At 67.7% G+C, this 27,252-nt stretch overlaps 2 protein-coding genes and 1 pseudogene across 3 annotated transcripts in view; all 3 read left to right on the top strand.

Moving 5' to 3' along the window:
- CACNA1F (calcium voltage-gated channel subunit alpha1 F) overlaps positions 1-12,498 on the top strand; it is a 72,322-nt gene extending 59,824 nt beyond the window's left edge. Inside the window, exons 37-44 of the mRNA XM_065571244.1 lie at positions 6,715-6,845; positions 7,286-7,408; positions 7,647-7,879; positions 8,299-8,439; positions 8,832-8,995; positions 9,437-9,549; positions 10,363-10,662; positions 11,039-12,498. Coding sequence (XP_065427316.1) covers positions 6,715-6,845; positions 7,286-7,408; positions 7,647-7,879; positions 8,299-8,439; positions 8,832-8,995; positions 9,437-9,549; positions 10,363-10,662; positions 11,039-11,311 — 1,478 coding nt within the window. The 3' untranslated portion in view covers positions 11,312-12,498. The remainder of the gene's footprint in view (positions 1-6,714; positions 6,846-7,285; positions 7,409-7,646; positions 7,880-8,298; positions 8,440-8,831; positions 8,996-9,436; positions 9,550-10,362; positions 10,663-11,038) is intronic.
- Positions 12,499-13,811: 1,313 nt separating this feature from the next.
- On the top strand, positions 13,812-24,654 carry LOC103306760 (GRIP1-associated protein 1). Of its 2 annotated transcripts, XM_065570678.1 has the most exons (19): positions 13,814-13,999; positions 14,521-14,587; positions 15,064-15,125; positions 15,371-15,397; positions 16,446-16,553; positions 16,688-16,838; positions 17,386-17,570; positions 17,662-17,709; positions 17,800-17,831; positions 18,078-18,125; positions 19,834-19,933; positions 20,462-20,539; positions 21,364-21,456; positions 22,081-22,215; positions 22,551-22,646; positions 23,465-23,678; positions 23,941-24,053; positions 24,212-24,289; positions 24,520-24,654. In XM_065570678.1, the coding sequence occupies exons 1-19, from the start codon at positions 13,958-13,960 to the stop codon at positions 24,616-24,618; spliced, it is 1,776 nt and encodes a 591-aa protein (XP_065426750.1). In that variant the 5' UTR covers positions 13,814-13,957; the 3' UTR covers positions 24,619-24,654. The 2 variants fall into 2 exon arrangements, with proteins under 2 accessions (XP_065426751.1, XP_065426750.1); XM_065570679.1 differs by lacking the exon at positions 21,364-21,456 and having other exon boundaries at positions 13,812-13,999.
- A 55-nt stretch (positions 24,655-24,709) lies between these two features.
- LOC135976149 (GRIP1-associated protein 1-like) lies at positions 24,710-27,246 on the top strand (annotated as a pseudogene).
- The last annotated feature ends 6 nt before the right edge of the window (positions 27,247-27,252 follow it).

Below are 27,252 nucleotides of genomic sequence, written 5' to 3'. Positions count from 1 at the left end.
GTTCCCCCAGACCCCCAACCCCCCAATTCCCCCGGGCCCCCAACCTCCCTCAGCCCCCCGATTCCCCAAGCCCCCCAAATTCCCCTGGGACACCCCAACCCCACAATGACATCTCCAGACCCCCCCCCAACCTTCCAATTCCCCAGGTCCCCCACACCCCCAAGTTCCCTGGGACCCCTGTCACAGACTCACCGGTCGTGCCCCGTATGGAGCCCCCTTCACTGTGACAGCCCTTCTCAGGGGTCCCCTCTCTCCCGGGGGTCCAACCCCTCCACCTCCTGGAGCCACATGTCCCTGTCCCCTTGCTCTGGACCCCCCCGTCCCCCCGCTCCCCAGAGGGAGTAACACCTCCCTCCCCATCCCCCCACTCCCAGAGGGGGTAACGCCCCCTTGGTCCCCCCCCGCTCCCAGAGGGAGTGACGCCCCCCCCCGTCTCCCCGTTCCCAGGGGGAATGAGCCCCCGATCTCTAGACCGGAGCCAGCGTCACACAGCAGGGTTTATCCAGTGTCAGGAAACTCTCCGGCCTCAGGCCTGGCCCCCCTCAGCCTAGCACACCCCAGTCTCCCCTGCATCCAGGGGGGCTCTGCCTGCCTCCTTCCCCCAGTCCTGAGGCCCCCACCCCCAGCCCCAGCAGCTCCTCTCCTGGCCTTTGTCCTCTGTCCCAGGTAAACAGTTCGCCGGGCCCCTCTCTCCTCCCTCCTTTGTTCCCTCTGGCTGGAACCGGCTGACGGCCGAGCTGGGGTGGCCTCTTAGTCTCCAGGCCAGGAGTAGTTGGGTTCCCCATCTCCAGGCCGTTGTCCGGGGGTCCCGGCTGCTAGGCGAGGTCACACCTGGTCCTCTGCACCAACAAACCGTCTCCCACCACCTTGTTACACACGCAGCACACAGGGAAACTGAGGCGCACACGCTAGTCATGTAAAACACTACAAAAATCCCCGGCTTCGACACCCCCCCAATCCCCTGACTCCCCTGGACCCCAAGCCCCTCGGGCCCCCAGGAGCCCCACAAACCCCCAATTCCCCTGGGCCCGTAACGATGCTGGTTCTGGTGGGACCCAACTGAGAGTGCCAATTCAGGACAAATTGCTTAAAACAGGGCAGTTACAGCCCAAGGCTGGGGTCTTTCCACCTCTAAGGCAAACCAAACCAGCCAGACTAGGAGGACTTCGGTCTCGTCCCACTGGCTAACCGCAAGTCTCACAAGCAATCTCCTTAGACACTCCAGGTTCCCAGTATTACCACCAGTGCACTCGTTATGGGGACAAATGGTTATGAAAACTGTCACGGACTCACAGATCGTGCCCACTCTTGGCCCCGGGCGGTCCGTGGGGGGTGCCCCTTTCAGTGAGACAGCCCTTCTCGGGGGTCCACTCTCTCCTGGGGTCAGGCCCCTCCACCTCCTGGAGCCGCACCTCTCTGAGCCTTAGCACGTCTGTCTCTGCCGTGGGCCCCCCAGGGAGTCCCCTCGCTCTGGACCCCCAGGGCCTCCACCCCCCGAAGGGGTTGATGCCCCCCCCCCCCGTTCTCTTGCCTGGAGCGACTGTCAGCCAGTGTAACACAGGAGGGTTATCGAGCGTCTGACCCCAGCACAGGAAACTCTCCGGCCTCAGGCCTGGCCCCCCTCAGCCCAGCACATCCCAGTCTCCCCTGCATCCAGGGGGGCTCTGCCTGCTCCCCCTCTCCAGCCCCGAGCCCCCCTGCTCCCCAGCTGGGCATCTGATACCTCCGGCCCCAAGCCCCCCTCTGTCCATTGTCTTCTCTCCAGGGAAACAGGGTCGCCTGGGCCCCTCTCCCCTCTTCTGTCCTCTGGCCCCTCGGCTGGAACCGGCTGGTCCGGTCACCGGGGTCCTCTCCCCGCAGCCATTGTCCCCCCACTGGCCAGAACCGGCTGCATCTCCTCAGCTGGGTCTCTGGGTCGCCAGGTCACCGGTCACTGGGGTATCCATCCTCCCGGCCCTCGGCTGGGTCCCCACGTCCTCTCTCCGGTCTCTGCAAAACACACTCCCTCTCCCCTCCCCTCGTTAAACCAGTAATACCCAGGGAAACTGAGTCCCACCCCCTCCGCATGCAAACCATTGAAACTCCACAGAAAACAAGAACACCCCCCACTTCATCACAAAAACCAATACCCCAGTAAAAGAAAAAGGTTCTCCTGATCCCAAAGGACCAAGCCCCAGTCCCAGGTCAATATACAAATCAGATCTTACCCACAAATCACGCTGTTGCCAATCCTTTAGAATCTAAATCTAAAGGTTTATTCATAAAAGGAAAAAGATAGAGATGAGAGTTAGAATTGGTTACATGGAATCAATGACACACAGTGACGGCAAAGTTCTTGGTTCAGGCTTGCAGCTGCGATGGAATAAACTGCAGGTTCAGATCAAGGTCTCTGGAATACATCCCCCGCTGGGATGGGTCCTCAGTCCTTTGTTCAAAGCTTCAGCTTGTAGCAAAGTTCCTCCAGAGGTAAGAAGCAGGATTGAAGACAAGATGGAGATGAGGCATCAGCCTTATATAGTCTTTTCCAGGTGTAAGATCACCTCTTTGTTCTTACTGTGGAAAATTACAGCAACATGGAGTCTGGAGTCACATGGGCCAGTCCCTGCAAACTTTGCTGAGGTACAAGGTGTATCTGCCTTCTCTCAATGGGTCCATTGTATAGCTGATGGTCCTTAATGGGCCATCAAGCAGGCTAGGCAGAGCTAATCTCAGCTTGTCTGGGATGTCACCCAGAAGCATAGCATATGTTTGCAATACAGTCTAGAGCCAATATTCATAACTTCAACTACAAAAGTGATACACACATGTAGACAGCATAATCATAACCAGTAAACCATAACCTTGTCCTAGACACCCCATTTGACCCCCTTTATACAAGTTTTGGTCCCACTACAGGACCTTGGTTGCAACCATGTTCTATACGGTCCCAGTTCAAATCAATAAAGTGACAGACCCCCAACCCCCTAATGACCCCAGGCCCCAAACTCCCAATTCCACCGACACCCCAATTTCCCTGGGACACCCTGTGACGAAGTGGCCTTTATTCATCTTGTTATGTTGCATGTGAGTCTTACTGTCCTATACTAATACTGTGTGTGCCTCAGTTTCCCTGTGTGCTGCCCCAGTGCTTCGGGGGTGGGAATTGGGGGGGTGATTTTGCTGAGGCCTGGGGCAGGTGAGGTTGCCCAGGTGTCTGCACCTGTTAACCTGAGACCCAGGAGGGGGGTGCGGCCAGGGTGACACCTTTGGCCCGGGAGGAGGGTCAAAGCGGGGTGTCGGGGGGGGGTGTCGGAGGCTGGCCGTCTGCGTGGGGGGCTGGACGGGGGAGTCCAGGGCGTCTGGTGCAGGATTCCCAAGATGGGCTTGGCTGAAAGTCCCTGATTTCTGCGCTAACGAGCTCTGCCCTACGCCGTGTTCCTGTCGGCGAATAAACCTTCTGTGTTCCCGTTGGGCGGACAGTCGCGTCTGGCTGCGGAGTTGGGGGGCAGGGCCCCCCCAGGACCCCACCCGGGGGAAGTGCACGGGGGACAGGGAGGCCAAAGGCTCCGGGGTCAGACCCAGGAAGGTGAAGCCGTGGGAGCTGCTGGCCCTGGACACAGTCTGCTCCGAGAGATTTCACCAGAGTCCTGCCTGGGTTCGTAGGGAGCAGCTCCGGAGCATCGCCCGGGGACCCCGTGAACCCCCCAACCAGGGCCGGCTCTAGGCACCAGCCGACCAAGCACGTGCTTGGGGCGGCACCTCAGAAGGGGCGGCCGAGGTTGGGGTGGCGGGGGGCGCTCGAGGGGTTTTTTGTTTTTGTTTGTTTTGGCCGGGCAGCGTGGGGGTGTTTCGGCGGCGCGGCACTGGGGGGGGGGGCTTCGGCGGCGCTCGGGAGGGCGGGGGTTTGGGCAGCCCGGCCGGCATGGCGCTTGGGGGTTTGGGCGGCCTGACGTAGCGCGGCACTGGGGGGGGGGCGGGGGCTTCGGTGGTGCTCGGGGGGGGCAGGGGTTTGGGCAGCCCGGCGCGGCAAGGCGCTGGGGGGGCGGGCGGGGGTTTGGGCGGCCCGGCGCTCAGGGGAGGGGGTCGGCGGCGCGGCGCTGGGGGGGTGGAGGGTGTTACGGCAGAGCGGCGCTCTTCTTTTTTGACTGGGGCCGCAAAAAAGTTAGACCCGGCCCTGCCCCCAACCCCCAATTCCGAGACCCCCACAACCCCCAGTTCCCCCACACCCCCAATTCCCCTCGACCCTCCAATTCCCCCTGGCCTCCCACACCCTCAATTCCCCTGGGACCATTCCCCCCAGGCTCCCCACACCCCCAATTCCCCTGGGACCCCCCAATTCCTCCAGGCCCCCCAATTCCCCTGGGACCCCCACAACCCCCAGTTTCCCCCACATCCCCAACTCCCCATGGACCCCCCCAATTCCCCCAGGCCCCCCACAGCTCCCCTCCCTACTCACAGCCCCAGCTCTATCCCCCCCCTTTCCACTCCCCCATCCACCACCAGGGGCAGCAGGCCCCCCACCTGGCACACCTTCCCCCCACCCCATTTCTCTCCCCAGGGGCCGCATTAAACACTTGGACGTGGTGACTCTGCTACGCCGGATCCAGCCGCCCCTCGGCTTCGGGAAGCTCTGCCCCCACCGCGTGGCCTGTAAGGTCAGGACGGCCTGGGTTCTCTCTCGGCTCTGGGAGGGGAGTGGGGGCTAGTGGTTAGAGTGGTGGGGGCTGGCTGGGAGCTCGGACACCTGGGTTCTATCCTTCCTCTCTCCGCAGAGGCTGGTGGCCATGAACATGCCCCTCAACGCAGATGGCACCGTCACCTTTAACGCCACCCTCTTTGCCCTGGTCCGCACCTCGCTAAAGATCAAGACCGAAGGTGAACCCCAGGGGTGTGGGGCAGGGGTACTGTGGGGGTCTGGTGTCTCTGGGCCGGCCTGGCTCGGGGAGGGAGGGCTCGAGCGAGCGCTGTGGCGTGATCCATAGACCTCTGGGTCTGTACACAACCGGAGTCGATGGGGCTGGACATGCTGGGGGGCAAAGAGTTAACTGGAGATGGGGGGGGACTGGGATTCCCCCCCCCCCAGCCCCCTGGGAAAAATAATTTTTTTGGAGAACCGTTGAGCTACGAAATGCTGCAGGGGAGCATCATGGGAGTTGTAGTTCAGCTGCCTACCTTCTCGCATTCTCCTCCATGGGCTGGGAGGGGGTGGATGGACTACATCTCCCATGATGCACCACAGCCGCCTTTCTTGTGAGTTCCTGCAGGGCATCATGGGAGTTGTAGTTCAGGGGCTTCACGGGCGTCGTTCTGGTGCCTCACATTGCAGGGTCTCTCTGAGTCAGGGTTCCCGATGGACTACATTTCCTATGATGCACCACTTTCTCAAATGCAGCCACTGTGGCCCCATGCAGCCACCAGGGGCTTTTCTTGCGGCCACAGCCTCCTGGGTGGTGATGCGGGGGCAAAGCAGCGGCTCCTCCCATTGGTTCCCCACCTTCCGGGGGCAGGCTTCGGCTCCAGCCCAGGCTCAGTCCCCCCATTGCCCTAACCCCCCCTGCTTCCGCCAGCCCCCCATCGCCCCGCGCCCTCCCCACCTCGGGCATCATTTGTCCCCCAGCTTGTCTGCTGGGAAAAGTGATCGTAACAAACAGACTGATTTACTAGCCAGCAAGTCTTAAGCGCCTTATTTGGGTTTCTATCGCGTGTGGGGCCAGTAACGGACAGAGACAACGGGACGTTATTGTTATCATTGAACCCTACACAAAGAACGTGCGGTGCGGTGGACGTGTTAGTATGTCAGGGCAGCCACCGGCAAGAGTCGGCCACCAAAAAATGTGACCTGAGAACTCCTAGTGGAGAGTCACTGCAAGGCATGATGGGAGTGGTAGTTTGGTGCCTCTCAGTCTCTGTTATCTATGAGTTGGGCTCCCAGCTGGACTTCATCTCCCAGGAGGCACCATGGTGTAGCCTCTAGGAGAGTCACTGCAAGGCATCATGGGAGTGGTAGTCCAGGGCCATTGTGGGAATTGTAGTTCTTTTTTGCCTCATTCCAACCCCTCCACCCCCATTCTCCTGACCCAGCTACAACTCCCATGATGCCTCACGCTCTCCCCTCTTAGCTAAGGGAGACCGTTCCTGCCACCGACCAAAGTGCATCATGGGAGTCCCACCCAGGAAACCAGCCCCACAGGAGGCCATGGGGCCTCTGACCTGTAGCTCACGGTGCCGGCCTCCATGTCACCCCCCAGGGAACTTGACCAAGCCAACAAAGAGCTCCGGGCCGTCATCAAGAAGATCTGGAAGAGAACGAAACCCAAACTCCTGGACGAGGTGATACCTCCACCAGAAGGTGAGAAACACCCACCACGACCACCACCACATACAGCCGGGGAGAGAACCCAGGAGTCTGGCTCCCAGCCCCCCTGCTCTAACCACCCGCCCCCACTCCCCTCCCAGAGCCGGAGAGAGAACCCAGGAGTCCTGGCTCCCACCCCCCTGCTCTAACCACCCGCCCCCACTCCCGTCCCAGAGCCGGGGAGCGAACCCAGGAGTCCTGGCTCCCAGCCCCCCCTGCTCTAACCACCCGCCCCCACTCCCCTCCCAGAGTTGGAGAGAACCCAGGAGTCCAGGCTCCCAGCCCCCCCCCCCCCCGGCTGTACCCCACCAGCCCCCACTCCCCCTCCCAGAGCCGGGGAGAGAGCCCAGGCGTCCTGAGCCCCCTCTCTCGCCCTGCAGAGGAGGAGGTCACGGTGGGGAAGTTTTACGCCACGTTCCTGATCCAGGATTATTTCCGGAAGTTCCGGAAGCGGAAGGAAAAGGGGCTTCTGGGGCCGGACGCCTCCCCCAGCAACTCCACTGCCCTGCAGGTGAGACCCCCGTCCTGGGGACACAGGGCCAGCTGGGGGTGACAGGGGGGACATGGGGCTGGCTGGGGGGGGTGGTGGGGTGACACGGGGCCGGCTGGGGGTGGCGCCGGGTGAGTGGGACAAAGGGCCGGCTGGGGGCGGCGGGGGGCGGGACCTGGGGGCGGCGGGGGGCGACACACGGAGCTGGCTGGGGCGGGACACGGGGCCAGCTGGGGGTGGCGGGTGGGGACATGGGGGTGGCAGGAGGAGCACCGGGGGGGGACAGGGGCCGGATGGGGGCGCCGGGGTGGAGGGGACATGGGGGCGGGGGGGAGGATACGGGGCTGGCTGGCGGTGGGGGCGGGGGGGACACGGGGCTGGCTGGAGGCGGAGGGGGGAGGACACTGGGCTCGCTGGGGGGGCACACCGGCAGCCGCCCCACAGTTCAGGTCTTCCCCCAGGCCGGGCTGCAGACCCTGCAGGACCTGGGCCCCGAGATGCGCCGGGCGCTGTCCTGCGACCTGGAGGAGGGGGAGGAGGCGGCCGGGGAGACCCTGTGTGAGGAGGAGCAGCTGACGTGCCAGGTGAGACCCCCCCGTTCCCCCCCCAGCACCCGCTTTCCCCTCCCGCCACGGCTCCCGGTACCACCCCCGTCTGCCCCCCTCCCCAGCACCCCGTCCCCCCCCAGCACCCGCTTTCCCCTCCCGCCACGGCTCCCGGTACCACCCCCGTCTGCCTAGCCCCCCTGGGTGTCCCCCAAGCCCCCCTTTCCTGCAGCAAAGCCCCCACCCCCAATTAACCCCTCCCCCCGTGTTCCCACAGACCCCAGAGGGACTGCTCGGCAGCGCCCCCGACCACCACCCCACGGCGCCCATCTCCGCCCCGTCCGAGGGGGGTGGGGAGCCCCTGGCCAACAGGCTGCTGGACCCCCGGTGCCCCTCTTCCGCCAGTCTGGCCAGGACCCCCAACGGCCCCCCCAGCTACGAGGAGAACGAGGGGGGGCAGGAGGAGCTGCCAGAGCTACCCCACATCCCCAGCAGGCGCCGCATGAGCAGGTACCGGATACCGGGGTTCTCTCCCCGGCTCTGGGAGGGGAGTGGGGGCTGGTAGGTTGGATCGGGGGGGCTGGGAGCCAGGACTCCTGGGTTCTCTCCCCGGCTCTGGGAGGGGAGTGGGGGCTGGTGGGTTGGATCAGGGGGGGCTGGGAGCCAGGACTCCTGGGTTCTCTCCCCGGCTCTGGGAGGGGAGTGGGGGCTGGTGGGTTGGATCAGGGGGGGCTGGGAGCCAGGACTCCTGGGTTCTCTCCCTGGCTCTGGGAGGGGAGTGGGGGCTAGTGGTTAGAGCAGGAGGGGCTGGGAGCCAGGACTCCTGGGTTCTCTCCCCGGCTCTGGGAGGGGAGTGGGGCTGGTGGGTTGGATCAGGGGAGGCTGGGAGCCAGGACTCCTGGGTTCCCGATGTCCGTGTGTCTGTCCAGGCGGAGCTCCGACGGGAGCTGTATCCCCCCGACGGTGCATGAAGAGCCCACCCCAGCCGAGGAGGACAGCGAGGGGACTGCGGGGCAGCAAGGCTACAATAGCCGGGAGGAGGACTCAGAGAGCCTGGCTTCTCGGGACAGGTGGGGCGCTGAGATGCAGCCATCTCTGGGGCGGGGCAGCTGGGGAACAGCCGCACATAACGCCTCATGGGGAGGACTCTCCCACATTGGGATTGAGCTCGGACGCCTGGGTTCCCGCCCTGACTCTTGTGGGTTGGAGCTGGAGTGGGACTTGGGTTTAGCCCACCTCCTAGTGATTAGGGAGCACCCCCCACATTGCCCCACGGGGCAGCTGGACGGGGGGCGGGGCTCACTGAGGTGTTTTCTGTCCCTCTCTCTCCTGCTGCGTCCTTTGTCTTCCCTTCCTTCATTTTTGACCCCCTGGGGTTCGGCCCCAGATGCCGGGGTTCCCCCTTCCTCTCTTCCTCTGCCCCCTTCCTTCCTTTATTTCTTTCATTCCTTCTCCGGCTCAGGCAGCCGTGTCTGGGGGACGCCCGCCTCTACCGGCACCGCTGGAACAATGGCTATGGGGGGTCCCTGCCGCTGCCCCACCGCCGCCTCTCCAACGCCCACCCGGATGGGGGGCCTGGGGGCCGCCTGGCCAAGCGCCGACGCCTCCTGCCCCCCACGCCCGCAGGTAGAGGACTGGGGGGGCCAGGGCTAGCAAAGAGGAGGGTGAGGGGCCACAGGGATGGGGCTAGGGGGGTGGGGCAAACAGCTGGAAGTGGTGCTGGGGGCGGGGCAAGAGATAAAGATAGGGTGGTGGGTGGAGCTTGTGGAGGGGCTGGAAGGTGCATGTGGCGGATTGTAAGGGGCGGGGCTAGGGGAGGGGCTGGAAGGAACATTGAGGCAGGATAAGGGGCGGGGCTATGGTTGTGGGCGGGGCTAGGGGAGGGGCTGGAAGGAACATTGATGCGGGGCAAGGGGCGGAGTTAAAGTGGGCAGGGGAGGGGAGATTTGGGGCTGGGGCAAGGTGGGAGGGGCAGGGGGTGGGGCTTGATGGGGAAGGGGCGGGGCCTGGGCTGGGGGCATGTGAGCGCTGGGGAGTAATGCCTCCCCCACCCCGTTGCCCCCCCAGGCCGGAAGCCGCCCTTCCTCATGCAGTGTTTGCAGCGGCAGGGCAGCTGTGAGGACATGCCCATCCCGGGCACCTACCACCAGAACGCCCCGGCCCGGCGCCCCCCCCCCCAGGTACCGGGGGGGCGGGGCTGTGCACGACCTGCACCTGGGGCCGCCTCTCGCACGGCCATTCGCACGAGGCGGCCTGCCCGGGGTCTCGGAAGGGACGATCTGTGGCCGGCAGGCGTGCGAGGTGGCAGAGCCGGTGCAGAGCTCTCTCGCTCTCGGTCGCGGTGTCCCGACTGGTCAGTGCTCGGGCCAGGCCCGGCTCTAGGCACCAGCACAGCGAGCCCGTGCTCGGGGCGGCACAATTCCAGGGGGCGGCACTCCGGGCAGTTGTGCTCTCGGCGCTTGAGGGTGGGGCAAAAAACCTAGAGCCGGCCCTGCTGGGGACGGGCACCTAGCGCCCACTGGGGGGTGGGTGCCCCCTTTGGTGCCACGGGTCGTCTCCCAGCCTGTGTCCATAACAGCCAGCTCTGCACGTGGGGCTGAGCTGCCGGGCGTGTGCATGCGATGGTGCGACGGGACATTTGATGGTGCGATGGGGGGCTGAGTGCCCATGATGGTGCAATGGGGGCGTGTGCATGTGATGGTGCAACAGGGGACGTGTGCGTGCAATGGGGGCTGTGTGCATGCGATGGTGTGACGGGGGGCGTGTGCGGGCGATGGGGGGGGCATGTGTGTCCGATGGTGCAACGTGGGGCTGAGTGACCATGATGGTGCGACGGGGGGCATGCGTGTGCGATGGTGCGACAGGGGGCGTGTGCGTGCGATGGGGGGCTGTGTGTTCGCGATGGTGCGACGAGAGGCGTGTGCGTGCGATGGGGGGGGCGTGTGCATATCTGCTCCCCCCACATCCCCCCTCACCCCGTTCTCCCCCCCCAGGGCTACGGCAGCGCCGCCTCGTGGCACAGCACCACCCCCCCGGGGGACTCCTCGCAGGCGTGGGCGGCGCCCCCCAGGCGGGGCCGGCTGCTCTACGCCCCACTGCTGCTGGTGGAGGAGGGGGGGCTGACGGTCAGGGGCTGGGGGGAGAAGAGCAGCAGCCGCAGCCTCCCGCCCCCCTCCCGCGCCCGCTGGGGGGCCCCCGAGCCGGACCTGCCCTGGCCCCCCTACGCCCATCTCCACGTGCCCAGCCCCGGCTACCACGACCAGCGGGGCAGCGCTGACAGCCTGGTGGAAGCCGTGAGTCAGGGGGCGCCGGCTGGCGGGGAATGGGGTAGAGGCCCGTCCCCTCCGGGGAGCGCCGGCTGGTGGGGGGGGCGGGGAATGGGGCAGGGGCCCGTCCCCTCCGGGGGGCGCCGGCTGGCTGTGGAGGGCGGGGAATGGGGCAGGGGCCCGTCCCCTCCGGGGGGCGCCGGCTGCCTGTGGGGGGCGGGGAATGGGGCTCTGGGGGGCGCCGGCTGGCTGTGGAGGGCGGGGAATGGGACAGGGGCCCGTCCCCGCTGGGGGGCGCCGGCTGGCTGTGGGGGGGCGGGAAATGGGGCTCTGGGGGGCAGGGACCGGGGGCTGGCTGGGGGCCGGGCGGGCGCCTCGTCTCTCTGACTCCCCGTCCCCCCAGGTGCTGATCTCCGAGGGCCTGGGGCTCTACGCCCGGGACCCCAAGTTCGTGGCCTTCGCCAAGCGGGAGATCGCCGACGCCTGTCACATGACCATCGCCGAGATGGACAGCGCCGCCTCCGACCTGCTGAGCCGCGGGCGGGGAGCCGGGGGGCGCGGGGGCCCCCTGGGCAGCGACGGCGAGGGGGGCCCCCTGGGCAGCGACGAGGAGCCCTTCCGCTCACGGGCTGAGGACGAGCTGGCTGACGAGATGGTCTGTGTGGCCTCGTATTGACCGGGGCGGGGGCGCGAGGACCCCCCCGAGGAGACCCCCAGCCCCCCCAGGACTCAGAGCAGGGAGCCGTGGGACACCCCCCCCCCGGGGGCTGCAGCCAAGGGGAATGGGGGGCAGGAGAAGACACAGCAGAGGGGGGGCTTCCCCCCGAACGCAGCCCCCCCATTGCCGAGGCGGGCTCCTGCCCTAGGGGTGGCTGTACCAGCAGCCCCCCCACTTTGCTGAATCCACGCCCCCACCCAATGGGGAGCCGCCCCTGGGTCAGGGGGGCGGAGCTAGGACACTCCAATAAAGTCTCTTTGGAAGAAGTGAGGTCTGGGGTCTCCTGGTGGGGGGGGGGGCGTCGCATGGACCCCCCAGCACAGGATATTTGGGTGGGGAAATCGCCTAGAGGAACAGGAGTGTGGCTGCATCTACCCCAATGGGAGCCCCCGCTCCTACGGAGAGAACCCAGGAGTCCGGCTCCCAGCCCCACTGCTCTGACCCACCAGCCCCCACTCCCCTCCCAGAGCCGGGGAGAGAACCCAGGAGTCCTGGCTCTCAGCCCCCCCCCCGCTCTAACCACTAGCCCCCGCTCCCCTCCCAGAGCCGGGGAGAGAACCCAGGAGTCCTGGCTCCCAGCCCCCCCTGCTCTAACCACCAGCCCCCACTCCCCTCCCAGAGCCGGGGAGAGAACCCAGGAGTCCTGGCTCCCAGCCCGCCCCTGCTCTAACCCACCAGCCCCCACCCCGAGACGGGGAGAGACTGGGGAGGGGGGATCTAGAGCCCATGGATGCCACCAGCCCAGTAGCCGCCCCCAGAACAGACCCCTGGGCCTAGCCAGTGTCGGGGGGGGGGGGGGGGGCTGCCCTCGCGGACTGATGGACAGTTGGGTCAGACGGGTTCTTATCTCGGCCCAGCGCTGGCGGGGGGGATTAGAGGGGGGCTCTCCCTGGCCCCAGTTAACCCTCTATAAATACCCACAATTCCTCCCTGATCCAGCCCCCACCCCACATCAGGCCAGGAATGGAGGGGGCACATCTGGGGGTGACCCCTGGGGCCAGGAGTCCATCCAAACGCACCCGCCCTGCAGGGCTCACACAGGGATGGTTTGCCCAGTGCTGAGATGCAGCCAGCTCCGGGCCTGGGTGGCTGGGGATAACGCTGCGCGAGAATGGCTCGCCTGGCACTGAGATGCAGCCGCCTCTGGGGCAGAGCAACTGGGGAACAGCCGTGTATAACACTGCATCAGAACGGCTCGCCTGGCACTGAGATGCAGCCAGCTGTGGGGTGGGGTAGCCCGGGAACGGCCGTGTATAACGCTGCATGAGACTGGCTCGCCTGGCACTGAGATGCAGCTGCCTCTCGGGTTGGGTGGCTGGGGAACGGCCGTGTATAACACTGCGTGAGACTGGCTCGCCTGGCACTGAGATGCAACTGCTTCTGGGGCAGAGCAACCGGGGAACAGCCGTGTATAACACTGCGTGAGACTGGCTCGCCTGGCACTGAGATGCAGCCGCCTCTGGGGCAGAGCAACCGGGGAACAGCCGTGTATAACGCCGCCGGGTTTACTTGGCATGGAAGTCGGCGGGTCGCGGCGCCCGCCGCCCGGGGGGAGGCACGGGGAGGCAGGAGACGGGCGGGTGGTTCCCGGGGACGTGGCGAGGGTTGCGCCCGCTGGCTCGGGCGGGGCTGTGCCCGAAGCCCCTTGGCCGGGCAGCCTGGTGCCTAACTCCTCCCCTCCAAGGCCTTTGCGGACGCGGACGGGCCCGAGCCCCCCGGCTTTCAACGCGGTCCCCGTCAGTGGGGCAGCCCCCCCCCAGGGGTCCCGCTTTTCCTGCGGGCCCCAGGCACAGTGCAGAGGGGAAACTGAGGCACACACTCCCCCAAATCCGCACGTCGTCACCCCCCCTCCCCCCGGCATTGGTGGCGGGCTCGTTAGCGCTGCAGCCTCGTTCGTTAGCGCCAGGGTTAATTGGGCAGCCCCTGGGCCTGGCTGCTCATTAGTGCCGCAGCCTCACTAATTAGCCTGGGGTTAATTGGGAGCCTGGCCCCGGCTCCCCCCAGGGCCCCTTCGTTAATGACCCCGGGGATCTTGTTAATCAGGGTAATTAGCTAATTGGGGCTGGCTAATCAGCGCTAACGAAGGGACCTAGTAATTGGGTGGGTTTCAAGGGGCAGCCCAAGTCACTAATTATTACTTAATTAATCCTAATTAATGGTTGGCACGAATTGGGGTGGGGGTGGGGGAGCTGGAGGACCAAAGAGGGTAACGTTCCCTGCCTGCATCTCTATGGTCACTGCGGTTCCGGGCTCATAAGGGGACGCTCTGCCCACGGGTGGCGCCTTAATCTCTATCGTGGTTACTTCCGGTTTTTCAGCGAGCGACGCTCTGTCCCTCGCGGCTCTATGGTCGCTACTTCCGGCTTGAGCCCCTGCGTCTCTATGGTTCTCACTTCCGGTTTGTAGGGGGCGAAGGGCGCGACTCTATGATCCTGCGGCCCCTGAGCGCGACTACGGCGCCCGGCTCCACTTCCTGCTTCCGGGTGACGTTCCCGCCGGCCTCCCCCGGCAACTCTATGCTCCGCCCTTAAAGTCACCCGCACCGTTCTCGGCACCGCCGGGCCGGGGGCGGGTTTTTGTCCTCCGACGGGCGGGGGCCGGAAGATGGCGCAGGCTCTGTCGGCGGAGGAGTTCCAGCGGCTGCAGGTGCGGGGGGGACCCAGGTGTCCGGGCCCCCCCCCGCTCTGACCCCCCTCCCCGAGCTGGGGGGGGACCCAGGCGTCCGGCCCCCCCCCCGCTCTGACCCCCCTCCCCGAGCTGGGGGGGACCCAGGCGTCCAGCCCCCCCCCGCTCCGACCCCCCCTCCCCGAGCTGGGGGGGGACCCAGGCGTCCGGGCCCCCTGCGCTCTGACCCCCCTCCCCGAGCTGGGGGGGGACCCAGGCGTCCGGCCCCCCCCGCTCTGACCCCCCCTCCTCGAGCTGGGGGGGGACCCAGGTGTCCGGCCCCCCCCCGCTCTGACCCCCCTCCCCGAGCTGGGGGGGGACCCAGGCGTCCGGGCCCCCTGCGCTCTGACCCCCCCCCCTCCCCGAGCTGGGGGGGGACCCAGGCGTCCGGGCCCCCTGCGCTCTGACCCCCCCCCTCCTCGAGCTGGGGGGGGACCCAGGCGTCCGGCCCCCCTCCCCCCCCCCCGCTCTGACCCCCCTGTACTGTGTGTGTTTGTTCCCAGGCGCAGCTGCTGGAGCTTCGCACCCACAACTACCAGCTGTCGGACGAGCTGCGGAAAACCGGCGCCGGTAACGGGGGGGGCGACGCTGTGACTGACTCACCTTGGGGGGCCCTGAGCCTCTGCCCTGGCATCTCCCGTCCCTGCCCCCCCGAGCCAGCGCCCCCCAGAGGGGACAGGCCCCAGACCCCCCCCCGAGCCGGCCCGTCCCTGCCTCCCCCGAGCCAGCGCCCCCCAGAGGGGACAGGCCCCAGACCCCCCCCCGAGCCAGCCAGTCCCTGCCCTGGGGCCGGGTGGGAGCCGGCGCCCCCCCCGAGGGGACAGGCCCTAGACCCCGTTCCCAGACTCCCCCCCCCCCCCCCCGAGCTGTCCAGTCCTTGCCCCCCCCCGAGCCAGTGCCCCCCAGAGGGGACAGGCCCCAGACCCTGTTTTCCCCCCCCCACCCCCCTAGCCAGCCAGTCCCTGCCCTGGGGCCGGGTGGGAGCTGACACCCCCGGGGGGCCCACCCCCTTGCTGTGGTGTTTGACCTGGTCTCTCCCCCCACAGAACTGACCGGGCTCCGGCACCGAGTGGCCTTTCTGGATAAGGAGCTCGCCAAGGCTCAGAAGGTACCTGCCTTCCCCGACCGGGGGGAGCATTGGGGTGTGCGACGGCGTGGCCCCGATCCACGGGGCCCTGCTCGCCTCACCTGCTCCAGGATGCAGGGCCGGGGGGGACAGCCGAGCGTAACCCCCCCATGGAGATGGCTTGCCTGGCGCTGAGATGCAGCCGCCTCTGGGGTGGGTGGGAGGGAAGCTGAGAGTCTGCGGTGTTGTTAGTTACTCACTCTTCCCTTCTCTCTCTCTCTCTCCAGGCTCTGGGGAAAAGCAAGAAGGCTCAGGTGAGGCCGTCCCGTCGGGAGCGGGAAAGCCTCGGGCGGGTAGGGCTGTTCTCTGTCACCGGGACCAGCGGGAGGCCCGTCACCGGGGCGCCTGGGCGCTTCGCGGTTAAACGCATTGATCTGGGCTTGTAAGCCGGTGCTATTGTCACTGTGTGCCAGACAGGGAAACTGAGGCACGGCTAAGTGACCACATTGAGGCAACAGCAGAGCACCAGGAGTCCTGGCGCCCGTCCCCCCTCCCCCCACTCTAACCACCAGATCCCCCTCCCCGTGCTGGTGAGAGAACCCAGGAGTCCTGTGCCCCAGGCTGGCACCCTGCCCACTCAGCCCTCCTGCCCCTGGGGTGCCCGGCTCTGGGACTGTGTGGGAGGAGGGGATGGAATGAGTGGCGGGGGGAAATGGGGGGCAGAGTTGGGGTCAGGCTGGGGCGTGTTGGGTGAAGGTGGCGGGAGGGGATGGATCTTGGCGAGGGGCAGAGCTGGTGTCTGGGCTGAGGGGAGGGGGGCTCTGTGCCCTGGAAGGGGGGGCAGTCTCTGGGGGGGGGCGGCTCTGTGGCCGGGGGGGTCACAGCCAGTGTCTGGGCTGGAGGAGTGGGGGCTCTGTGTTCTGGAAGGGGGGCAGTCTCTGGGGGGGGGCGGCTCTGTGGCCGGGGGGGTCACAGCCGGTGTCTGGGCTGGGGGAGTGGGGGCTCTGTGCCCTGGAAGGGGGGGCAGTCTCTGGGGGGGGCGGCTCTGTGGCCGGGGGGGTCACAGCCGGTGTCTGGGCTGGGGGAGTGGGGGCTCTGTGCTCTGGAAGGGGGGCAGTCTCTGGGGGGGGGCGGCTCTGTGGCCGGGGGGGTCACAGCCGGTGTCTGGGCTGGGGGAGTGGGGGCTCTGTGCCCTGGAAGGGGGGGCAGTCTCTGGGGGGGGCGGCTCTGTGGCCGGGGGGGGTCACAGCCGGTGTCTGGGCTGGGGGAGTGGGGGCTCTGTGCTCTGGAAGGCGGGGGCAGTCTCTGGGGGGGGGCGGCTCTGTGGCCGGGGGGGTCACAGCTGGCCTCTGGCCCCCCCAGGAGGTGGAGGCCCTGCTCAGCGAGAACGAGATGCTGCAGGGCAAACTGCACAGCCAGGAAGAGGATTTCCGGCTCCAGAACAGCACCCTGCTGCAGGAGCTGTCCAAGGTACCCGCGGGGGGGGCTCGCCTGGGCGGTCGGGGCTGGGGGGCCCGGGCGGGGGTTGGGGGAATGGGGGCTGGGCTCTCAGATCTGTGACGTTGGTTAACCTTTGACCCCTTCCTCTGGGTCCCTCGCTCCAGCTCTGCTCCCAGATCGAGCAGCTGGAGATGGACAATAAGCAGATGCAAGGGGGGGCCCCCGTGGCAGACGGGCCCCCGCCCCCCGGACCCCCGCCCGGCGAGTTCCTGAGGCTGCAGGCCGAGAACGCGGCGCTGCAAAAGAACGTGGCAGGTAACCTGGCGCTCTCCCCTGGCAGGCAGGGCGGGGTGCCGTGAGTGGGGAGAGGGGGGCTGGGCCGGCGGGCGCCGTGGGGCGGGAGCGAGGCAGTAACCGGGTCCCGCAGCCCTGCAGGAGGCTTGGAGAAGGAGGTGGCCCGGCAGGGCTGGGTGCTGTGGGGGGCAGGGCTGGGGGCTGGGGGGTTGGGGGGGGCTGGGCCGGCGGGCGCCGTGGGGCGGGAGCGAGGCAGTAACCGGGTCCCGCAGCCCTGCAGGAGCGCTTGGAGAAGGAGGTGGCCCGGCAGGCCGAGGGGCAGGGCTGGGTGCTGTGGGGGGCAGGGCTGGGGGCTGTGGGGCTGTGGGGGGCTGGGCTGGCGGGCGCCGTTGGGCAGGAGCGAGGCAGTAACCGGGTCCCGCAGCCCTGCAGGAGGCTTGGAGCAGGAGGTGGCCCGGCAGGCCGAGGGGCAGGGCTGGGTGCTGTGGGGGGCAGGGCTGGGGGGCTGGGGGGGGCTGGGCCGGCGGGCGCCATGGGGCGGGAGCGAGGCAGTAACCAGATCCCGCAGCCCTGCAGGAGCGCTTGGAGAAGGAGGTGGCCCGGCAGGCCGAGGGGCAGGGGGGCGCCCCCCAAGCTCCGGGCCCCGCCGGGGAGGCCGTGGCCGGGCCGACGCTGCCCTCGGCGCTGGAGCTGAAGTGGGAGACGGAGCGGGAGGAGAAGAGGCTGCTGACGGAGCAGCTGCAAGGCCTGGAGGTCAGTGGGGGGCACGGCCCCAGGGGGGGAGGGGGGGTCCTGGGCTGGGGGCTCCCCTGGGTCTGACCCCCCCCCTCTGCTCTCCCCCCAGGCGGCCAAGCAGGCAGAGATCTCCCGGCTTCAGGACGAGCTGAATAAGGTGAGTGGGACCCCGGATCCCTGACCCGGTGTGTGTGTGGGGGGCCTGCGGTGACCCCTTCCTGACGGCGTCTCCCTCCTCTCTCTGCAGCTCGCTGAGAAACTGAAGAAAAAGCAAGAGAGGTAGGGGCCAGGACGCCTGGGTTCTCTGGCGGGGGGAGCAGGATGCCTGGGTTCTCTCCCGGCTCTGGCGGGGGGAGCGGGACGCCTGGGTTCTCTCCCGGCTCTGGCGGGGGGAGCGGGACGCCTGGGTTCTCTCCCGGCTTGGGTGGTTAAGCGGGGGGAGCTGGTGCCCCCTAGAGGGCCGGGCCCCACACCCCACAACCAGGCCGTTGGGGTCGGAGGTGACCGTGGGCTTTTGTCTCCCAGTTTCCTGCGGCTGCAGACGGAGAAGGAAGCTCTGTACAACGACAGCAGGTGAGACGCGCCCGCTGCATCCATCCGGCTCCCTGGGCGGGGCCGGGCGCATTGCGAGTGCGCGCGCACACACACACACACACACACACACACACACACACACACACACACACAGCTCAGCCCCTCCAGCAGGGGGCGCAGGGAACACACACACACACACACACACACACGGCTCAGCCCCTCCAGCAGGGGGCGCAGGGACACACACACACACGGCTCAGCCCCTCCAGCAGGGGGCGCAGGGACACACACACACACGGCTCAGCCCCTCCAGCAGGGGGCGCAGGGACACACACACACACGGCTCAGCCCCTCCAGCAGGGGGCGCAGGGACACACACACACACGGCTCAGCCCCTCCAGCAGGGGGCGCAGGGACACACACACACACGGCTCAGCCCCTCCAGCAGGGGGCGCAGGGACACACACACACACGGCTCAGCCCCTCCAGCAGGGGGCGCAGGGACACACACACACACGGCTCAGCCCCTCGAGCAGGGGGCGCAGGGACACACACACACACGGCTCAGCCCCTCGAGCAGGGGGCGCAGGGACACACACACACACGGCTCAGCCCCTCCAGCAGGGGGCGCAGGGACAGACACACACACGGCTCAGCCCCTCCAGCAGGGGGCGCAGGGACAGACACACACACACACACAACACACACACACACACGGCTCAGCCCCTCCAGCAGGGGGCGCAGGGACACACACACACACACACACACACACGGCTCAGCCCCTCCAGCAGGGGGCGCAGGGACACACACACACACACACACACGGCTCAGCCCCTCCAGCAGGGGGCGCAGGGACACACACACACACGGCTCAGCCCCTCCAGCAGGGGGCGCAGGGACACACACACACACACACACACACACACACACACGGCTCAGCCCCTCCAGCAGGGGGCGCAGGGACACACACACACACACACACACACACACACACACACACACGGCTCAGCCCCTCCAGCAGGGGGCGCAGGGACACACACACACACACACACACACACACACACGGCTCAGCCCCTCCAGCAGGGGGCGCAGGGACACACACACACACACACACACGGCTCAGCCCCTCCAGCAGGGGGCGCAGGGACACACACACACACACACACACGGCTCAGCCCCTCCAGCAGGGGGCGCAGGGACACACACACACACACACACACGGCTCAGCCCCTCCAGCAGGGGGCGCAGGGACACACACACACACACACACACACGGCTCAGCCCCTCCAGCAGGGGGCGCAGGGACACACACACACACACACACTTTTCTTATTCTCTCTCTGCTCTGAATTTTCTATGACCCCGCGGGGTGTGCAGTAGCCGGTGAATAGTTTTGTCTCCTTCCCTGGCTCTGGGAGGGGAGTGGGGACTAGTGGTTGGGGGGCGCCGGGGCCCGGACTCCTGGGTTCTGGTGCGTCCTGGCTGGGTAATGGCCGAGATCCCAGCCGGGGGGAGGACGGTCAATGGGGTGGTATAAGCCGCAGTTGGTGTCCGCGGGGGCTGCGTCGGAAGCACCCACCGGGCACCTGGGAATGTCCCCTCCCTTCGGGGCCTGTGGCTGGGGGGCAGGTTGTGTCCAGGTGCCCTGTCCTGACTTGCCATGGGATCAGCTGGGGGGGCTGGGAGCCAGGACGCCTGGGTTCTCTCCCCTGAGTAGGGGGGCCCGTCTCTGCTATTCCTCCCCCAGGACCAAGCTGGCCGAGATCCAGCAGCGGAAAGACGAGGAGCTGAAATCGCTGCAGCTTCGCAACCAGAAACTGCACCAGGAGCTGCAGGCAGCCGCGCAGGTGAGAGCTGAGGGGGGTGGGGGCCGGGGCCTGCCCCCCCTCACGTCCCCGGGGCAGGGGCTGGCTGGCGCGGTGTTGGGGGGGGTTCTGAGATCTCTGTGGGGTTCAGGGGGTGGGGCCTGCCCCCCCTCACGTCCCCGGGGCAGGGGCTGGCTGGCGCGGTGTTGGGGGGGTTCTGAGATCTCTGTGGGGTTCAGGGGCTGGGCCTGCCCCCCCTCACGTCCCCGGGGCAGGGGCTGGCTGGCGCGGTGTTGGGGGGGGTTCTGAGATCTCTGTGGGGTTCAGGGGCTGGGGCCTGCCCCCCCTCACGTCCCCGGGGCAGGGGCTGGCTGGCGCAGTGTTGGGGGGGGTTCTGAGATCTCTGTGGGGTTCAGGGGGTGGGGCCTGCCCCCCCTCACGTCCCCGGGGCAGGGGCTGGCTGGCGCGGTGTTGGGGGGGTTCTGAGATCTCTGTGGGGTTCAGGGGGTGGGGATGGTTTGGGGGGATCATGGGGGGCGCTCTCCCAGTCCCTCCCCCTCTCCCCCGCAGGGCGCCTCTGAGGCGCGGGACCAGCTGCAGAGCCACCAGAGGGAGCACGCGGACGCCCTTCACGCTCTCCAGGACCAGTGAGGCCCCAGCTGACCCCCGGGGTGGAGGCAGTGGAGCCCGGACTCCTGGGTTCTCTGGGTGGGGGCCGGGATCCGGTCCCCCAGGGCCGTGTGGAGGATAGCAGCCTTTCTCCCCTGCCCCCCATTTCTCTAACCCCCGGGGTGGGCGCGGGGCCCAGTCCAGCTCTGGTCTCTGGGCTTCGCCCCCCTGGTTCACCCCGCAAGCTCCAGCCCCTTCCCGTGGGCCCCGCCGGCGCCCGCGTCTGCATTTCATGAACCCCCTTTTCTCGTCCGCCGGCCTCGGCCCTTCCTTTCCCCCGGGGGGGGTCCGCACATTCCGGCCTCCCCAGGGGGGTTTCTAACCTGGCTGCGTCTTGCTGAGTTCCTGCCACTTGGCGCTTTGCGTTTCGTGTCCTGTTTGGCTCGGCTCGATGTTCCCTCGCTGCTCAGCTGCGTTTTGCAGAGACCGGGACCCTTCGGGGCCTGGGGCCCGGGGCCCGTTCTGCGCTTCACGCCGACCCGGGTCCCGCTTTGAATTTTGAAGGTCAAAATCACGGATATTTTGGTAGTGATTTTTTTCCCCCCCTGATTGCTGCGTCCTCACGTGACCCTACGAATAGCCCCTTGCCATGGGGGCCCCGCCTGCCCCAGCCGTGGGAGAGCAGTGGCGTTACACGTGAGGTACAGCTGGGGAAACTGAGGCACTGATGGGGCATTGGCAGGGACGCGTTGCCGTCGTTCATCTCCTCCTCCTCGGCTGTTCTCTGTGTTAACCTGCGTCTCTTCTCTTTCTGCCTGTCTCTGGGGCGTCTCCCCCTCCCCGCTCCGTGCCCCCCGGGGCAGGTGGCCTGCCAGAGCGCAGAGAGCCAGGAGCAAGTAGAGACGATTCTCTCTGAGAACGATGCCCTGAGAACCAATCTAGCGGCGCTCGAGCAGGTACCCGCTGGGACACGCTTGGGCAGGAGGCGCTCTCCCCCGGCAGTCCGGGCTGGGCGTTAGGGGGCAGGGGTGGGGGGCTCGGCAGGAGGCGCTCTCCCCCGGCAGTCAGGGCTGGGCGTTGGGGGGCAGGGTGGGGGGCTCGGCGGGAGTCTCAAACTCTGCCTCCCCCACCCCCCAGAAGCGGCTGCGTCTCGGCGCCAGGGAGTCGTCCCCGGGCAGCGTTCTAGGCAGCTGTTCCCCACCCCAGAGGCAGCTGCAGCTCCACACTGGGCAGCCCCCCGCCCATTGCGAGTCACCTCCCGGGTTCTCCTGCTTGCTGGATTCCTTCCTCTGTCGGCGCCTGGCCCGGGAAATCCGCTTTGCTCCTTGCGTCTGGAATCCGTGTCCCCTCTGGGCTCTTCTCTGCCCTGATCCCCTGGGTGGAGGGGGGCAGTCCTGCCCCCCCCCCCTCCCCCGTGCTCCGCCCTCCCCTGATCCCAGCTATTGGGGACCCCTCGCTTGGGGTCTGGGCGTCCCTGAGGGCCGGGTCCCGGCCCTGTCCTGGGAGATACCGGAAAGCGCCGCGGGGAGGGGGTCTGGTGGCGGGGAGTTCCCCAGGCCGAGCGTCTCTCCGCTGTTCAGATCCAGACGTCGAAGACCCAGGAGCTGAACTTGCTGCGGGAGCAGAGCGCGGCGCTCGGCCTGGAGCTGCAGCAGAAGCAGAGCGAGAAGGAGGCGCTGGCCGGGCAGCGGGACGACCTCAGCACCCAGCTCCAGGTGCGGGGGACAGGACGGGACGCGACGCCCGTGGGGCCTGCAGGGTCCTGGGCTGCCCCCGGCGGGCGCTGGCTTGGGTTATTAATGGGGCCATGTGGAAGGGCCGGGCCGCTGGTTTAATGCCCACGGGAGGCTGCGCTCTGCGTTCACCTGTGGAACTCCTCGCCTCGGGGCGGCCGGCTGCCCAGAGCAGCAGCTGGAGGCCAGGCCCGGCGGTTAGCCTGGCACCTCTGTCAGCCGGGGTCTTCCCAGAATCGCCGGCTTTGGTCGCTGGCCCCCCGGCTGAGCTGTGGGGCAGTGGATTTATCGGGGCCTGGTCTGTCCCGTCCCCCCAGGAATCCATCCGAGCCAACAGCCGCCTCCTGGAGCAACTGCAGGAGCTGGGCCAGGAGAAGGAGAAGCTGGTTGTGGAGCTGGAAGAGGCCAGGAAGGTGAGGGGCGGGGCGGGGGCTCTGGCTGTGGGAATGGAGTGGGGGGCTTGGCAGGGTCAGGCCCTGTGGGGGCCAGTCTCGGGGGAGGGCTCTGGCCACGGGGCTCAGCTGGGGGGGCCAATCTTGGGGGGGACACTCTGCCCGTGGGGCTCGGCGGGGGCACCGGGGGTCCAGTCTCTGGGGCACTGGCCGTGGGCTCAGCAGGGGCACTGGGGGGCTAGCCCCAGGGGGGGCCATTGGCCAGGGAGCTCAGCGGAGGCACTGGGGGGCCAGTCCTCCGGGGGGGGAGGCACTGGCCGGGGGGCTCGGCGGAGGCACTGGGGGGCTCGCCCCGGGGGGGGCACTGGGGGGCTCGCCCCGGGGGGGGCACTGGCCGGGGGGCTCGCCCGGCGGGGGCACTGGCCGGGGGCTCAGCGGGGGCACTGGGGGGGCCAGGTCTCCGGGGGGGGGCACTGGCTGGGGGCTCAGCGGGGGCACTGGCCGGGGGCTCAGCGGAGGCACTGGGGGGCTCGCCCCGGGGGGGGCACTGGCCGGGGGCTCGCCCGGCGGGGGCACTGGCCAGGGGCTCAGCGGGGGCACTGGGGGGCCAGTCTCCGGGGGGGGGGCACTGGCCGGGGGCTCAGCGGGGGGGCAGTGGCCGGGGGGCTCTGCGGGGGCACTGGGGGGCTAGCCCCAGGGGGGGCCATTGGCCAGGGAGCTCAGCGGAGGCACTGGGGGGCCAGTCTCCGGGGGGGGGCTCGGCGGGGGGGGGCACTGGCCGGGGGGCCAGTCTCCGGGGGGGGGGCACTGGCCGGGGGCTCAGCGGGCTCTCCCCGCAGAGCGCAGACAAGCGGAAGTCCCTGCTGGACGCCATGGCGGTAGAGACGCAGCAGGAGAAGGGGCGGCACCAGGAGGCCCTGGCGGCGCTGCGGGTGCAGCAGGACAAGGAGGTGCTGGGCGTCCGGGCGCACTACGAGCGGGAGCTGCGCCAGCTGCACGAGGAGAAGAAACGCCACGAGGAGGAACTGCGGGGGCAGCTCAAGGAGGAGAAGGTGCTTGGGCGTGGGGGGGTAGGGAGCCGGGGCGGGGGACCTCTGGGGGCCAGAGTTTTTACACACAACTGCTCTGCCCCAGAGGTGGCTGCATCTCCACGCCGGGTGAGTCATTCCCATGCGGCGTTATGTGTGGCTGTTCCCCAGCTGCCCCACCCCAGAGCTGGCTGCATTTCAGCCCCGTGGGCTCTGCCCCAGCTGGGTGGGGTCGCGCCTGTCTGGGGGGGCGGGCGGTGATGGTGCCTCTCTCCCCACGCCCAGGCCCCGGAGCCGGGAGCTGGAGAGTTCGCAGCAGACGGTGGAGGAGCTGCGCCTGCAAATCCAGTCCATGGATGGGGCCAAAGGCTGGTTCGAGCGGCGGCTCAAGGAAGCGGAGGTGGGAGAGGCCCCAGGTCCCATTCCTGTCCCTGCCCTGGGCCGGGTGGGAGCCGGCGCCCCCTGGAGGGATCCGACCCCAGGTCCCACCCCCCTGTCCCCGGCCGGTCCCACCCCCGTCCCCGGCCGGTCTCACTCCGGGCGTCTCTCGTGTTGCAGGAGCTGATTGAAAAGCACCAACAGAACCACGAAGAGGCGCTTCGAGTGTGCAAGGAGCAGCACGCGGCCGAGCTGAAGGTACGACTGGCTGCTGCCTTGCCCCAGAGGTGGTTGCAGCTCAAGCCAGGGAGACTCCCGGTGTGGTGTTATACACAGCTGTTCCAAGCCGCCCCACCCCAGAGGTGGCTGCAGCTTCGAGCCAGGGAGACTCCCGGTGTGGTGTTATACACAGCTGTTCCCCAGAGGTGGCTGCATGTTCTGTGGGACGGACAGCCCTTTGACCCCTGGCTGCTTGTCCCTCCCCTCAGCTGAAGGACCAGGAGGTGGAAGCTACCAGGGAGCAGCTGCGGGCGGCCGAGCGCTCCCGGGACGAGCACGTGGGCACGATCAGCGCCTCAGACAGGTGAGGGGCGGCCCGGGTTCCCTCCGGCCCCAGAGCCCCCCGGCGCGGGGTGGGGCGGGGCGGGGCTGGGGGTGAAACTGACGCCACCTCGTCTCTGACAGGAGGTGAAGGACACGGTGGACGGCCAGCGCATCCTGGAGAAGAAAGGCAGCGCCGCTGTGAGTGATCCCCGAGTCCCGATCCCCTCCGGCCCCGCCGCTGGAACCCAGGAGTCCTGATCCCCCGCTGCCCCCCGAGCCGGGACAGACCCCGGGCACTCTCCTTGCTGTGACGCTGCTCCGTGCACTGCAGTGTGTGTGGGAGGGGCTGGCAGGTCGTGGAGTCCCCCCGGGGAGACGGGGTTAAACAGCAGCGCGCTCCCTGCTCCCCCCCCAGCACCCCCTGGCCGGCACAGGGCTGCGCTCGGGGCCCCTGGGCCCTTTCAATTCTTGGCCCCCCCTTCTCCGTAGCTCAAAGACTTGAAGCGGCAGCTGCAGCTGGAGCGGAAGCGGGCGGATAAGCTGCAGGAGCGACTGCAGGAAATCCTGACCAACAGCAAGACCAGGACGGGTGAGCGGGGATGGGATACCGGGCCCCCCACCCCGTCTGGCACCAGGGCCGGGGACTGGCTGGCCCGGGGGGGGGGGACAGGGAACGGGATCCGGGACCTTCCCCTCAACCTCCAAGTCCCTTCCCAAGCTCCTTTGCACAAGTATGGCTCATCTGGCGCTGAGATGCAGCCACCTCTGGGGCAGGGCAGCTGGGGAACAGCCGCACATAACGCCACACGGGGATGGCTCGCCCAGTCTTGAGATTTAGCCACCTCTGGGGCGAGGCAGCTGGGGGGGGGGGGGGGGGGTGCAGCCACACAGTGAATCTGCAGTGATCTTAGGCTGTGGCCTGTAGGGGATGATGGGAGTGCGGCCTGTGAGCTGTTCCCTCCCCCACCATTAGGGGACAGTCCCAACATTCTCCAGTTGGCCAAGGCTTCCCAGAAGGGGGAGGGGGCCGTTTCAAAGGAGGAGCCTGTGGAACTCCTCGCCACAGGATGGCCCAGAAGGCCAAGAACTCAGCAAGCTTTAGAGCGGGGATGGAGGCATGTACAGACGTGGGGAGCGCCCCAGAGGAGCGTGTGTTTGACTCGGTGGCTTTTGGGGCTGGGCCGTTCCTTGAATCTGCAGAGTTTCCCCTCCACGGCAAGACGCCATCGAGGGCGGCGTCTCCGGGGCCAGGTGCCAAGAGGCAAAAGCGTTCTGCTTTTCACTGGAACGTGGCAGGAGAAGGGGAGATCAAATATTAAACGCGTGCGTCGTTTCCGAGCCGGCCTCGCTGCCGCGGGGAGCTGGAGCGTTAAATACGCTTCTGGGCATGAAATATTAATTCCCATGGCAAAGAAACACGTTGAAATGAAACGTATTTATCTGGAGCGCCGAGCCTTCATCTCCCTCGGAATAACCGTCGCCTGGCTTAACGAGCCCCTCAATTTCTGTCCCCCGCTGCGGGGGGGCTGGGAGCCAGGACACCTGGGTTCTCCCCCCAGCTCCGGGAAGCCGTTATATGTGGCTGTTCCCCAGCTGCCCCACCCCAGAGCTGGCTGCATCTCCGCACCGGGCTCGCGGGCCCCATGCAGCATCGCAGCCCCCACCCCATTCGGCCTGGTTCATCCCTGCTCAGGCTGTGAATTATTCCCTCGCTGGTAGGGAATGGGGGGGGGTGTCAGCTGGTATTTGTTTGATGGGGGACCCCTCTGTTTGGAACGGCCCAGCAGGACGGTTTGGGGGGCTGGGAGCCCGGACTCTGGGAGGGGAGTGGGGGTGGGGGGAGCCCGGACTCCTGGGTTCTCTCCCTGGCTCTGGAGGGGAGTGGGGGCCTGGACTCCTGGGTTCTCTCCCCAGCTCTGGGAGGGGAAGGGGGGCTGGTGGTTAGAGCGGGGGGGCTGGGAGCCAGGACTCCTGGGTTCTCTCCCCGGCTCTGGGAGGGGAGTGGGGGCCCGGACTCCTGGGTTCTCTCCCCAGCTCTGGGAGGGGAAGGGGGGCTGGTGGTTAGAGCGGGGGGGCTGGGAGCCAGGACTCCTGGGTTCTCTCCCCAGCTCTGGGAGGGGGAAGGGGGGCTGGTGGTTAGAGCGGGGGGGCTGGGAGCCAGGACTCCTGGGTTCTCTCCCCAGCTCTGGGAAGGGAGTGGGGTCTAGTGGTTAGAGCGGGGGGGCTGGGAGCCAGGACTCCTGGGTTCTCTCCCCAGCTCTGGGAGGGGAGTGGGGGCCCGGACTCCTGGGTTCCATGCCCTGTCTCCGCAGGGATTGAGGAGCTGGTTCTGGCCGAGATGAGCTCCCCCAGACGGGCGCAGACGGGCGACAGCAGCAGCATCTCGTCCTTCAGCTACCGGGAGATCATGAAGGAGGGGTCTGGGCCCGGCAGCACCAAGGTGAGGGGCGGGGCTTCCTGCTCTTGGGTGCCAAGCCCCCCCCATGCTCCTTTCCCCCTCCCTCCTAAAAGGGCAGGACCTCTTGTGCTGCCCTCTGCCCCTTCCTACTCCCTCCCTGCCCAGGGGCGTGGCCTCTGATGCTAGCCCCGCCCCTTATGTCTGGCTCCTCCCCTCCCCACTTCCCTCAGACTATGCCCAGCCCTGCCCCATGGCAGGCCCCGCCCTCTTCACAATCCCC

Source organism: Chrysemys picta, chromosome 17 (genome assembly GCF_011386835.1).
Source record: "Chrysemys picta bellii isolate R12L10 chromosome 17, ASM1138683v2, whole genome shotgun sequence".
In the NCBI taxonomy this organism is placed as follows: domain Eukaryota; kingdom Metazoa; phylum Chordata; order Testudines; family Emydidae; genus Chrysemys; species Chrysemys picta.
Note: the sequence above shows the minus strand (reverse complement) of the source record. Positions and strands in the feature narration are given on the sequence as shown.